The 14,024-nt window shown below is 40.3% G+C and overlaps 1 protein-coding gene across 7 annotated transcripts in view; it reads right to left on the bottom strand.

The window, feature by feature from the left end:
- Positions 1-14,024, bottom strand: part of BICD1 (BICD cargo adaptor 1) — a 171,249-nt gene that overhangs the window by 46,352 nt on the left and 110,873 nt on the right. For all 7 annotated transcript variants that reach the window (XM_030960038.1, XM_030960037.1, XM_030960032.1 and 4 more), the window contains exons 3-4: positions 4,175-4,327; positions 613-1,050 (exon numbers count right to left, since the gene is read on the bottom strand). In XM_030960038.1, the coding sequence (XP_030815898.1) occupies positions 613-1,050; positions 4,175-4,327 (591 nt within the window). The remainder of the gene's footprint in view (positions 1-612; positions 1,051-4,174; positions 4,328-14,024) is intronic.

Here is a 14,024-nt window from a genome sequence, read left to right as displayed (position 1 = left end):
CCCGCGCATCCGCCGGGACTGCCAGCGGGACAAGGGCGCTCTGTGACAGCCCACACGCCACATGCTCGCGGTGCACGGCTGAGGAGGGGAGCCCTCCCCTCCTTTTGTTCTCTCCTGACCGCCTGCCAAACCTTGCTCGAGCTGAATTCAACGGTAAAAACTCCCTCTGACTTGCAAGGGACCATAATCAAATCTGCAGACGCAGGTATTTTAATGAGGTTTTTTTTCCAGATAGCTTATTCATATTGAAGAATATCTTATTTCATTTGCAATTTCAGGGACACTTGCCACTACAAAAGCAGGAAAAAAGGAACCCAACCTTCTGTAATCACAGCATCTACATCCCTTTCTCCCCTTTGCATGAAATATCTGCTCAGGTCACCCTGACTTTTATGCAGGCATGTACTCTAGAGGTAGAGTTTACTACAGGTATTTACCATGTTTACTAGGGATATTTCTGGCAAAACCTAGATATAAAAAACCACCAAAGCAGAAGTCTGGAAAATGGACACATGTGGTCAAGAACATCACCAGGAATGATCACTGCAAAACTGGCATGAGGGTTCATAAGATGTGTCTGAACACTCCAAGAACATTAAATTCAGGCCTTACCTGCATGAGCTGCTGCTTCAGTTTCTGTATCTCTGATATGTTGAGCTCACTGAAGAGGTCAGAGACGGGGTGCAGAGATTCTCCTTTCCTACTCGTGGGAGTTCTGTAGTCACCGTTGAGTTTCACGAGAGGCCCGTGGATGTGTCCGTTCATTTTGTCGTCATTGTTGGGCTCACCCCCGTCCTCTGAAAACTTCAACCCATCTACTGATATATTAATATGGTTATTATACATACTATCATTGAGGTTGATATACTGGGACAGTTCCTTTCTCAGATTGTTCTTTTGCTCTCTTTCATTTTTTAAAGTTTCCAGAGCTTCCTCCAGCTGATGCTCAGCAATCTCCTTCAGCCGGATGGCATCTTCTAGCTGGCTATTAAGCAACACTGTCTCCTCCTCAAATCGTTTTATCTCATGCTTTAAGCCTTCGTATTCAACCTGAATTAGACAAGACAAAGAACATTCATAATACTAAAACTTGAGTTGTGGAAACCTGCCATTTATCAGCCCTGTTGAGATAAGTGTTAGAGAAACTGTGGTTTGGAACACCAGACATTGCCTGCTGCTGCAAAGAACTGACTGAGCAAAAAGTGCAAGTGGAGCTCTCTCTGTTAAATACTCCACTGCTCACTTTTTCAGCACATGAGACTCAAGAAATAGAAAACCTCTTTCTGAATTACTTATGATAAGCAATGAAACCTCATGGGAAGAAGGCTGTTTATTAGCAGATGTCCTGGCAATAGCAGATTTACTGTGAATTGCCATAAGCAATGTTGGTATATCATGGTATTCATAGATCTTAGGTTAATATAGCCAGATATATGATTTACAAATATTCTGAAGATGACCTCATATCTCAATTCCTACTGGATGTAAAGTCACTCAGGCACAGATACTCTCAATTATCTTGGTAGTTTTCCAAAATATGGATGGAAGGTACAAAACCAGTAGAAGAGCCTCAACTCTCTTCTCTGTACTTTACAAGGCTCTCCATTACCCCAGAGGCATTGAATTTTAAAAATTAAATAGGAATCTATTTGTACAGTCAGTTTAAACTCTAAGATGCCCCAAAATTGCTAGAGATTTTTGAACTACCAGAAGAATGCAGCAAACAGCTCATTCAGCCCCCCACAGTCCCCGGACTGAGCGTAGGGCTGTCCCTCTGGAGCACACAGGAACCTGTTGCTCCAACCAAGTGCCTGGAATGTGTCCCAGTGACACCCCCTGGTAGCACTGGAGGGGCTCACTGTTCTGTCCTGCCCCACACCCAATAAAGGTGTGGTGTTTTATCAAGATATTTATGGGCATTGTGAGCTGAGCTAAACAGCAGAAACAGCAGCTTCTTCTCTATCCTTTACAGGCAGCTCCCTTGTTCAATCCTCTCCATTTCACCTCACAAGAAACAAAGCCTGGAAAAAACCAGCCTAGCTCAAAACCAGTTCATCAACAATACCTAGACAGTGCAGAAGATCCCCCACTGCTGTCCTTCCTCATCTTCCTTTTCACTGTTGGAAAACCCCACAGCAATGAAAAGGAAGAGCTTTGTTTGTCAAGGCCCATGCCTACACTTGACCAGCATTCCTGGTAAAAATGATGACATTTCGATTTTTTCTTTTTTATTTAATTCTAATCATGTTAGTCATCTACATCTTATTTTCAAAATGAAAAAAAAAGCCTCATTATCAGGTGAAATAATTTAATAGCTTGGTGAAAGAGGGAAAAAATGCCAAATTTTCATGTTTCCATAAAAAGCCCCAGTTTTTTGCAGTTGATCCTTTCATAATTCAAACACATTACTATCTGCTAGCTTAATGCATTGTATAGAATTTTTTTATACTTGACATATATGGATTTTTAATCAAACTAAAATAAGGTTCTGGCAAAAAAAAAAAAATGCACCATTCCTATTGAAGAAGAATATTTATCAACCTTCAAAAGTCTTTCAAGTCTTCAACTCATAAACCTTTGGAAAGGCAAATTTAAAAACCAAAGCACTAATCTTCAAACCCAGAAACTGGAAACATATCAAACAACAAAGAAAGTCCCAAAGTCATAGTGGGCATTCTTAAATAGAAAAGGAAAATCCATGAGAGTTTCAAATCTACATTTAGCAATTTAATATCTTTCCTTACTGGAGGAACAGATCCATCTGGAAAAACTGTGAAATGCAATCAAGTACCTATATTTATAACTTAAGTACATGAAAAAAAGCCAAACCCAACAAAACAACCAACACCTTTTCAATTTTAAATACACATAAAAGCTAAAGGTCTATATCTCTATGGTTACCTTCTCATAGACTCTAAAAAGCTACAAAAAACCCAAGATGCAGATGATGACATTTTAGCACCAAGATTTATAACATATGGTTTTGTAAATTCAACCAATAAAGTATAAAATGCTCTTAAAATTTTATCTTGTAGATTAAAGTAATTTTAGGAATCACAAGTGCATGAATCTGTGATGCAAAATGACTGACTTTTAAAGCCCTTCAAAATGTGGCAATGCTTTTTCTCTCCACAAACTGTTGGCTTTTAGTTTCAGTTAGAATGAAATATTATGGCAAATATAAACACTTGCAAACAGATTTCATTTTTGGGGGAAGCTAGGACAGTCCATAAAGGGGTCGTTTACTTCCTGAAAATGTGAAAATGTCTCCTATGAGGTTAATGAAAAAAAAATCCATGCCTCAAAGGAGGAATTTGCTGTGGGGGTAAATAACTCTGGCAACAAAGATGATCTGCTATGAATTCCATTTCAGGAGTGTGAAGGACTAGGCATCGTCATAAATAAGGAAATTATGCACCCATTTCTATTACCTGTGTATTCCCTGCAGCACAGCTCTGTTGTTTTAAGTGTTTCAATCACATTTGTGCTGCAGCAGTAAAAAAAGCAGTAAAAGAGAGCTGAAATAGCCCTGCTTATTCCTGCAGGAATAAGGCAGCTTTGTTCCCAGGCTGCCATCAGAAACTGTGACAGGGCTGGCTCTTCCACAGAAGCCCCAAGAGCACCAGGCAACAGGTCAGGACATAACCGGAGCTGCAGAGCAGAGCTGTGACCCTCTGAGGGCAGGTGAGGAGAGGGTGCTATGAAGTGCAATGTTATGATGGTCTAGACAGCATCTAAAGGGCAGGAAGTGTTATACCACCCAACCTGGATATTTACATTTGCATCACCACAAGTTAACTCTTCTGACAGGCGACCAAAGCTGTTTTGCTCACTTTAATGGACAACTGGCTGCTGGGCATTGAGTTCCTGAGGGACAGGAAAAGCATGAAGCAAAAATATATCTCTTTTAATAATGCCTCTGTGATTCCATAGTTCTGCAATGAAGTATTCCAATTTTTCACAATTTTTCAAAACTGAGATAAGAGCCTGCCCATATTTCAAAAATGTGCAGTAACACCATTTTAGAATAAATGATTAGCAAAAACCCAACTGGAAAAAAAACCCCAAACATAAAAGGGAACTTCTATCAAACTGCCCTATGGGATCACATAACGGAAACTGGCGAAAATAGTGACAATTTACAGTACAATGCCTTGAATCTTTCCAGGCTTACTTGATTCTGCTTCAGTGTGGACACCAGTTTCTGTAAAGTGATGTTTTCCTCCTCCAGCTCAGTGTAGTCCTGCAGCAGCCTCGCCTCTCGGAACTTGTACTCTCGAATCTCATCTTTCATGCGTATCCTCTGCAGCTCCACCATCTCGTTATTCTGACAGAGAGAACACAAGGACATTACAATTTACACACAGCCAGGTTAATGCTGAACACTGCCTTCAGAAAAGGCCAAACAGAAATTAATCCTGAAATAGAAATGATTCAACAGTGCACATCAAAACACTATCACCTATTAATGTGAGGCCCAGCAATCATTTCAGGTGGGTGCTGGCAACGCAGAAATGAGAATGTCTGATAGAGAAGCCTGATTAAAACAGTTTCAAGATTAGAGGCTTATTGAAATGGAAACCCTGGAAAGGCTGTAGCATATCTCATTAGTTTCATTGCTCTCCAATAAATAAAATTACCACCTGTTTTCCACTGCAGGATGCATTTTACATTCATACAGAAAAGCAGTGAGCACTGACATCTGTTCTCCAAAGACATCTGCTAGGGAGCAAGGTGCACTCACATTTGCATCTGCAGGCACTAGAGAGGCTCACAGGCAGGCACAGCGTGGAAAGCACTTGCCAAAAGCCTGACAAACACCTGGCTGTGCTGAGCAGGATCACACCCAGCACTCCGGGAACACACAAGGTCACCGTTTTATTTTGCCCATTAGCACATACAGAGCCCAGGCAGCTTATCAGAGAGAACATGAGGGATCAGTTTCACCAAAAATCAATTCCATCAGATTCCAGCTCTGAGTTTGTCATCAAAGGTCAGGTTATTCTGGAAAGACTCTGCTGGCATAACCACGATGGAATGGGCATGACAGGAAGGTGGAGTTAACTCACAGCTGGAAGAGAACAGTGACCAATACAGCTGGCTGGGAGGAACAACCTCCTGCCCTGCTTTGAAAAGGAGCCTGCATTTGTCTGATCAAGAGAAATGGGCATGGTCAATCACATCTCCTTTCCTGCAGGAGGATCCTGAGCATTGCCATAGCAGAGAGACCTTACTGATGGGGCAGAGTCCTCTCACTGCTGGGATGTCAGAAAGAACACACCTAAGAAGCAGTATATGAGAATGAGTTTCTGTAAGACTCCAGTGGGGAGGAGGGGAACCACTGGCTTGAGAGATACCTGAAGAAAGTCAAATGTTTAAGCAGAAATTGCAGTCAGGGAGCTCTAAATCAATCAATCTGCACCACTAGCTCTGTGGTACACAAAGGATAAATCCCCACATTTAAGGATAAACATAACTTCACTTAGCATTTTGGTTAAATAAGTACAAACCCCTGGAAAAGAACTTCACAAAGAATGAAAAAAAAATTTTGATGCAAGACTTGACAAAAGAGTTTTCAAAAATGAAAACTTTTTGTTAGAGAAAACTAAAAACCATCACCCTCCTCCTAGCAGCTGATTAAGAAGTAAAGAAACTACCTGATTTCTGAACAGAAAACACCTGAAAAGATTCCCAGCAGAAGAGTCACAGAGCATTAGCTAAAAGTAAATATTCCTGCATCTATCATTGCCTAATAAACCTCTGAACAAATTGTAAGAGCAACACCACTGATGATTTCAAAAGGTGAAGGCATTTTATACCCCCAGGCTGCCTTTATACCCTTTGTTTCTGCCAGCCCAGGTGTGGCAGCTGTGGGGGTTTGTGCCACTCTGAGGCGGTATGGGGACAACACCAAATGCTCAACTCCACTGTGCCAAGGGTAAATTAAACTGCTTTGCAACTCTCCCAGTGTTTGAGGATGATCAGCCCAGGGCATGAGCTGGCATCCATCCAGCACTGCCAGGAGCCCTGGGAGAGGGAGCATCCTGACAGGATCCCAGAAGAGCTCAGCAGCCATTCCCAGCAGCGCTGCCCGCACCTCACTGGGGTGAGACCACCAGCAGCAGCAGCCAGGACAGATCTGCTCAGGATCCAAACTGCCTCTGCCATCAGCTCTGCTGAGGGAAAGGAGGACCTCCCCAAAAAGCCAGGCTGGATGGAGCCTTGAGCCCCCTGGTCCAGCAGAAGGTGTCCCTGTTCATGGTAGGGGGGTGGAACTACAAAATCTTTAAGGTCCTTTTTAACACAATCCACTTTCTGATTCTGCGATTCTAAAAAGGAAGAATGAAAGAGGTGGCTAGAAATGGAGGACATGAACAAGGAATTTTTACAGAATCCTGATATAGTAGTTCTCTGATAGACTCCAAGGCTTGAAAAAGCCTTGAAAATGAATTTTGTAAGACAGGAGTACTCCTTTGTCCCTCCTGTCATAGCAAACTGCAGCAGAAAACACGAGCTATCACCTTGCTGGTGTGCACCACTATTTCTTTAAAAGAGATACCACACTTCTCCACCATTTATAACTGCTGCTTCCTACATAACCTTGGAGATATAAACAGAACCACCTATTGTTCTCCTCTTCTTACACACAGAGAAATTCCTACCGCAGTGCAGGCCCTATTTGTCCTTACTCATGGCATTTCATCAAGGAAGAAACACAGGAAAAGGGAAGACTTGCCTGTTGGAGCATGCCATGTGCCATGTTCTGCCTCAAACACTGCCTGCTACACTTCCCACGGCCAGGGCCAGGGCCTCTACTGGAAGCAATCCTGCTGCTCTGACACAGGGGCAAACCAAATCAGCACATTACAGAATAGGGCATCACCTTTTCAGAGCAACATAAAATGTGTGTTTTGTCACTGCAAACACCCAGGAGTAATTCTCCATGCTTCAGATCCCTCTTGCTACTTGCAAACATCTGCATCATGCTGGCAAACACCCAGCTGCAAAGCACTCCAGTGCCAGGAACGGCAGTGATTCCACTCCACAGGCCCAAAACCCAGTGTTTCTGAGGTTTGAGACTGAGTAGCCACAGGACACGTGGAGGGCCATTCTGATTTCCTCTATGTAAGACCTCTGTGTATTTTCTGAAGTAAACTAGTCCTAAACCTATTAAAAAAATAAAACTCATTATTCTCTTTTACTTGGTATAAAGGATGTATTCATTTCCATCAAATGCTTTGATTAAATATATTAACTTCTCACAATCCTATTGTCATTTTGAACAATGCAAAATACACATCTATTAAGCAAAGTATCTGCAGTTTCAGAGGAGAGATCTTGCTGTATTGATACAATGGCAAGAAGAAGCAAATTTTTTATTTGGTGGACTTGTATGAAAAAAATATCAGAGGATTTAAAAACACAAGGCAAAAAGATTTTGCCAGCAGGGCTGTTATCTACATGAGCCACTAGAGGACAATGTAAGCCAAGTTATTAGCAAAGTAAGTCGCAATTAAACTTTGCTACTCATCAAGCACTGAACTTGCAGGACAAAGCAATTGAGCCAGATGCTTTTACTAGGGCACTGCCTCAGGACTTTTTACATTCCCAGAGAGAATTCCCCTATGAACTATGCACTGGGTCTGCAAAAACAAAATTAATCCAAGAGGTGGAGCTGATGACACACGAGCAAAGTTTTAATGGCTGAAAATTATTTTCAATCCCAGCCACCCAGCTGAACACGGTGCAACAGCTTTAATGGGCTGGTGCCAAAGAAGAAGGAAAAGGCCTCTCAGTGAAACTATAGAAAACAAGAGAGTCCTTGTCAGCAATGCATCTCATTATACGTGAGCACTAATTGTGGAAGATGTCAGCTCCACAGCACCTCTAATGAACGTACACATCACAGAGCAGACCATGGCAAAGGAAAAACAGGAGGCTCTCAGTTGAGACAAAGTCTGTTCAGGTCACCTATTTACTGGCACTCAGATATATTTTCAGAATTACAATATATGAAGAGTGAAAGACACCTCTAGGTTTTGCAGAGGCAAGGACCATGTCCATATACTACCAGCCATCAATCCTGACAGGTCTCTGAGTATCAGTGGAATATTAAATAACACAAGTTTGTACTTCTTAGCAAATTAAACATAATGTAAGCTCAGAGAATATTAAATAACAAAGTTTGTATTTCTTAGTAAATTAAATGTACTATATATTAATATATTATTCATTTTTGATTCAGCCTAGACTTTCAAAATGCTTTATTTCATATGCTACATACAGAGCATGTTGGATTAATCATGTGTTGATACATTGCAATACAGTGTGTAATACCAAATAATTGCAGGTGAGAAGGTACTTTAAAATGGAGGAATGGAAGTGGCTAATGTTGAACAGCATGAAAAAATACACTATTTTCATGTCAGAATACTCCCAAGTGCTGCCCTTGGAAGCCACTTGTTGTGCTCCTATGGCCTATCAATTCACCTAAAAAAAACCAAACTGGGCAAGGAAGGGACCCCTAAAGCTAAGTACTCTCATCTCCAAGGTGAGAAGGGAATTGTGAGTTCCAATGGCTTCTGGTTTCCTGAACTGTGAAAAAATAGACTGAATTTCCTTGGGAAAGTGGTAGCCTTCTTCTTTCTTTTTTTTTTTAAGCCTTTTTTTCAAAGTGAATGCATTCTCGTTAACTATTTTGTTTCCCCCCAATGCTGAAGTACATAAAGGACTTTTTATTTTATTATTTTTGTATTTTGTCCACTGCTTTTTACCCCCACAAAAAATTGTGGAACTAGTGTTTGGGCTTTTTCCATCCACTCTGTTCAAACAAATGTTTACAGACTCCAGGTCCTTACTGCAGTAAAACATACTATTTTTCACACTGAAAAACAGCCTTATAAACCATCCATTAATTATACAATCTGAACTACCCAGACTAAATCCCTAATTATATGTTGGAATCTGCAAGCCTTAGCAGGATGCTGTACATAACTTTTTAATTTTCATAACTCACAAGAGAGCAAGACAACAATGATATATGGTATAAACCCAAATTGTACCCTTCCAATTTAATGGCATTGTTTTCTAGCTGATGCAGGATAAAACCCCACTCCATCTGATGACAGTTTTATTGCACTAGGAAATTGAATATAAAAGAATAAGAATAGTAAATTGAATATAAGAGAAAGTTTATGCTCAGCCTAATATCCATGATCGTATGTGTTTGTTGACAAGTCTCACTGTAAATTTCTCTGCCATGTTTACTTTATTCTGCAGAGGAAAATAAAATATGTATTTTTTATGAAGAACAGCAATGGTGATAGAAAATTTAATTTAACAGGGGTTGAGAGGAGAATGAAAGTGACAACAGAAGAGCAAAAACATTTTCTTTTTTTGTCATCAAGCATTTTAAGTCCCCTGAGTCCTCTACACTAGCCTTAAAGTTTCCCTCCTTCATATACAGGAACACTCAACTTGAACACAAAGAATGGCATTTTCTATGCTTCCAGGTATATTTAAAAACATAAAGGGATTTTGTGGATGACCTAAAGTGACCTTATCTGACCCTTTTGCAGAATTTGCACCCCAATCCTCTGATTCATACATGCAGACATCCAGCTAAGCAAGGCTGGACCATCTCTTACAGAGCTAATTTTCCTGTTTTAATACATATATACATATCTCTACATCTCAAAAATAAATTGCTTCAAAGATATTTTCATGACTGTCAGAAGTCTGCATCCTCCTTTTTAACCTGAATTTTTCTGGTCTCATCCTTCAAAAAACTTCATTCAGGTGGCTTTGTTAGACTTCATGATATTGTATCTGCTCTAAGCAGCTGTACTGGCATCCTACTTTAAGAACATAAATTCAGCTCCTACTGTCCAAACCCAGAAATCACTAACTTTTGAAATTATGTATGATTCTGACATTTCTTGGCTTTAGATACATCACTCATTGTCTAAAAACCAGGGAACAAAAAATACTATTGTGCACGATATATTTTTGAAGATGTATCTGTGGCATAGCATAAGTACTTACAATTTTTCCTTTCTGGGGATATTCTTACAGAATGACAGCACTATCAAAGGGAAGGATGAAAAAAAGCCATATATTTGTTGGCTATAGCATACAGATTAGAAGCCAGATTATGATAATTTATGTTTCAAGTTCCCTCACCAGCAACAGATCTCAAATAAAGCTTTTACAATACATCTAATAATTTAATCATCTGAAATGCTCAGTGCATTTAATTGGAATAGCTAAATCTAAAGAAGTAGGGTGAATTTGTATCAAGAGCAATTAAATAGCCCATTTATGTACTTATCACAGAGTTTGAAACCCATCACATTTAACATTGTAAATCCTGCCCCATATAAATCCCTACAAAGTAGCTATTTTATTAATTTTTATGTATAATTATATATAAAAAGATAGCAATGCTCTGGTGGTTCAGGTATTAAATTTTCCTGCTGAGTATCATGGCCATATAATATCACAATGACTTCTTTGTAAGATGGTATGAACCACAAATTGTCCATATTATCTGAAAAATAATGGTTTGATTTGACTGCATTTATAGCAATTAATGCATTACTATTAGTGCATTAATTATACATAAATTATCTCTCAATGTATTAATTATACTTATTTATCATTAATATCAGCACTCTGTTACAAACACTGCTACAATATTTTTCATTCCTTCAAAGAATGAGAAACTTTACCAAATTAAATTTTATTAAAACAGTGTGAGAGAAAATTCAGACTCCAGGGTTATAGCACTGTTGAGTTAATATGACTCGTCTACATCTCCGTGGAATGGATGAACACGTTCATGCATGAACATATGATCATTGCAAATGGCAAAATATCAATTAGCTGGAACAAATTTTGCCATGAGGAGGACATCCAGACAGGTCCTCCTGCAATTCCCACCTGATGTACTCAGGATAAACCACATTGCCTGTCAGGGATGGCAAGGGAGAGAGCGTGCCGGGGAAGGAGGATGCACATGAAGACCATAGATATGACAAGATCATGTTCCATCACCATCACATCAAGCACGGCCAAGGCCTCTGCTAAACCACATCCATAAGTGCAACATTCACAGATCTTTTAATTACCTCCAGCATTTGTGACTAAACCACTTCCCTAAGCAGCAGGTTCCAGTGCTTGACAACTCTTCTGGTGAAGAAATTTTTTCCTAATATCTTATCTAAACTGGGGCAACTTGAGGCCATTTTTTCTTCTCCTATCAATCTTTACTTGGGAGATGAGCCTGACCCTCACCTGGCTGCAACCTCCTTTCAGGTAATTCTGGAGAGCAATGAGGTCTCCCCTGAGCCTCGTTTTCTTCAGGTCTGCACTCTCTGAAGCAGGACTGTTGCTCACTCCACATCACCTTACAGCAGGATGAGTAGTAGTATAAAAATACCAAACCTAAATTGCTCCTGACAGATTAGTTAAGAAAAAAAAAAAAAGAAGGGGTGGGTCTGGGGCATTTTGGACTGAATGGATTTTTTTTTCACCAGTTATAACCTTTCCTATTATGTTGTCACTTTCTATATACAATTTAAGAGGCCAACAGCAGTGATTCTACATGACAATGCCTCAAGGCAGGCTTTTTGATGGAGAAGCTGCACAGGCCTTTTCAAGCTCATCAAGAGGCCAAGAGCTGGTTTTACAGCCTAACTGATCACTTAGGAGAAGCATCTGCCAGTTACATGTATCTCTTTGAGAAGCCATCTGTCAGGTCCAAAATGCCAAATCTCCTTCCCGACCCAAAAGGGGCACTGGCTAACCAACAAAAGAAAAGTTGTGCTCACAGGGTGCGGGGCTGTGATCAGTTTAAGCTCATCAGTCCCACAGCTGCTGTTCCCAGGTCCTGACCCTCCCTTGGGCCAGTGCTACCTTCCACATCACCAGCCAGATCAAGGGCAGCAAGGCACTCCAGAAAACAAACAAAGATAGTTTTAATGGTGCTTCTACTCCCTGACTCTGCTGACAGGCTGGATACACAGGCACTGGTGCTAGCAGGAGGTAGGGAATAGGAAAACATGTCATTTCTAATTTGGGTATGCTTGCTGCTCAGCAACAACTGTATGACCTGCTCCAAGTTCCAGAGGTGGAAATCCAACCCTATTGCTGTAGATTATAAAATTAAATATAGCCTTCAGCAGGACTAAGATTTCACTGTATGCACTGAAACGTTGAGGAGCCAGGAGCAGTAAAGTGAATGCCTGAAGGTGGAAAGGAGAAAAGAGAAAAAACACCAAAGCACCCAAATAAGAGGGGTGAGCTCTGCTATATTAGGCTTCATCATGCTTGGCTGGTATGGAAAAATACATCCTTGTTTATTGGTTCCTTACTTTCACATTGCTTTCTTCTGTCTTTCCCTAACTTTTGCTGTCAGGATGGTCTCAGAGCTCCGGTGGTAACCTGTCCCCACATGTGAGAAACAAGGCTCACTCTTTAAAACTTTCAAAAGCTTAATAAGGTATAAAAGGGACAGTGAACAGCATGCTAGGTGCTTGGCAATTGCCCGAGGCATGTCACTTTGTTCTTCTAAGTTCTTCTAAGCCTTCTGATGTTTACATTCTTGTAACAAACTTTCTCACACAGTTTTATGTAAAGAATTATTGTTTTACATTCTTTTCTGGAGGAGAAATTTGATGGACTGTTGGTTTGTCCAGTGTCATTGGAGAGGTGGCACTGTCATCCTCCAATCCACTGTCACTTTTGAAAATCTATAAATGTTGGAGTCAGAAATTAAACTTCCCTTCTTTTTACCTTGGAGGTTCCATCCAGCGTCCACATTATTTTATTTTGTGTCCTATAGCGACATCGGCACATCAGTTAGCTTAAAACAATTTTCATATATGTTTTTCTATTATATTGGTCTAATTCCTATTTATGCAGATTGTACATATTCAAACATTCTTTTGAGTTTATACATTCTGGGAATTCTTTTGCTTTGTTCAACCTTTGACTTGTCTTCTTAAAGGACATGCCATACTGCAGATGAAATTTATATATTTTATTTCTTCATGAGGCCCTGTTCTGTGGTTTGACAGTTCTTGATAACCAGTGGGAAAGTGGTAAATTCCTCCTTGCATTCCTTCTTTCGGAGCTTATTTTCCTGGCTCTTGTCAATGTTTAATGTTATCTCACCACACAGATAAGATACTTCACAAGTACATTAAATCAATATTATCTAACTTATTCTTACCATTGTCAGTTAGTTACACAAATAAAAGCATTAGCTACTTCTGCAAAAGTTAACATTACAATGCACAACACATTGTCTCAATTTTAGTATTTTGCAAAAGCCTAAACTATAATATGTGCTTATCACACTAATATATTGGCCACAAAAGCTGACTAATTATACTATATTAAAGCAGTTAAAAGTGATTACAAACTGGACTATATCAAAATTATTGTGATTAATAATAATTTCCAAAAGCCAATATATAATAGCAAAATCCAACAACTCCAGAGTTATTTATAACACAGGCATGCTGAGCAGTGGCTCCACTGTCCCAGGTTTCAGGCACAGAGCTCTGCTCCTTGCAAGTTTTCCATTCCCCACGGTGACTGCCTCTCCTCCTCAGGACTTGGAGCTATTTTAGTTCCAGCTGGCTGCCAACTCAATCCTGCCTTCCCTCTATTCCTCACACCAGGAATCAAGCTGTGCTGCTGAGGGATGCATGTGCCAGGCCAGGGCTCTCAGCTCAGCCTCCCCAACCCGCCCTGCCTTAAAGTAATACCCAAGCTCTGCTTTTTCCAGTTTACACACCAAGACGATCTTGAGTCTTGTAAACACCAGCTAGACATTGCAACATCCATGTCTGAGAGCAAGTGTGTGGAAACCCAGAGCATGGGGAATATTTCTCTGTCTGCTCTGGGGTGCCCTGACCCCCAGGAGAGCACTGACTTTGACCCTCATTCATGGAGAAAGTTTCCTACACTTCAACATGGACTAGAATCCACAAAAGTGTGAAACAGATTATAGAGAG

This window comes from Camarhynchus parvulus, chromosome 1A (assembly GCF_901933205.1).
Source record: "Camarhynchus parvulus chromosome 1A, STF_HiC, whole genome shotgun sequence".
NCBI classification, from domain to species: domain Eukaryota; kingdom Metazoa; phylum Chordata; class Aves; order Passeriformes; family Thraupidae; genus Camarhynchus; species Camarhynchus parvulus.
The sequence above is the reverse complement of the archived record's forward strand: the minus strand, read 5'-3'. Positions and strand labels throughout refer to the sequence as shown.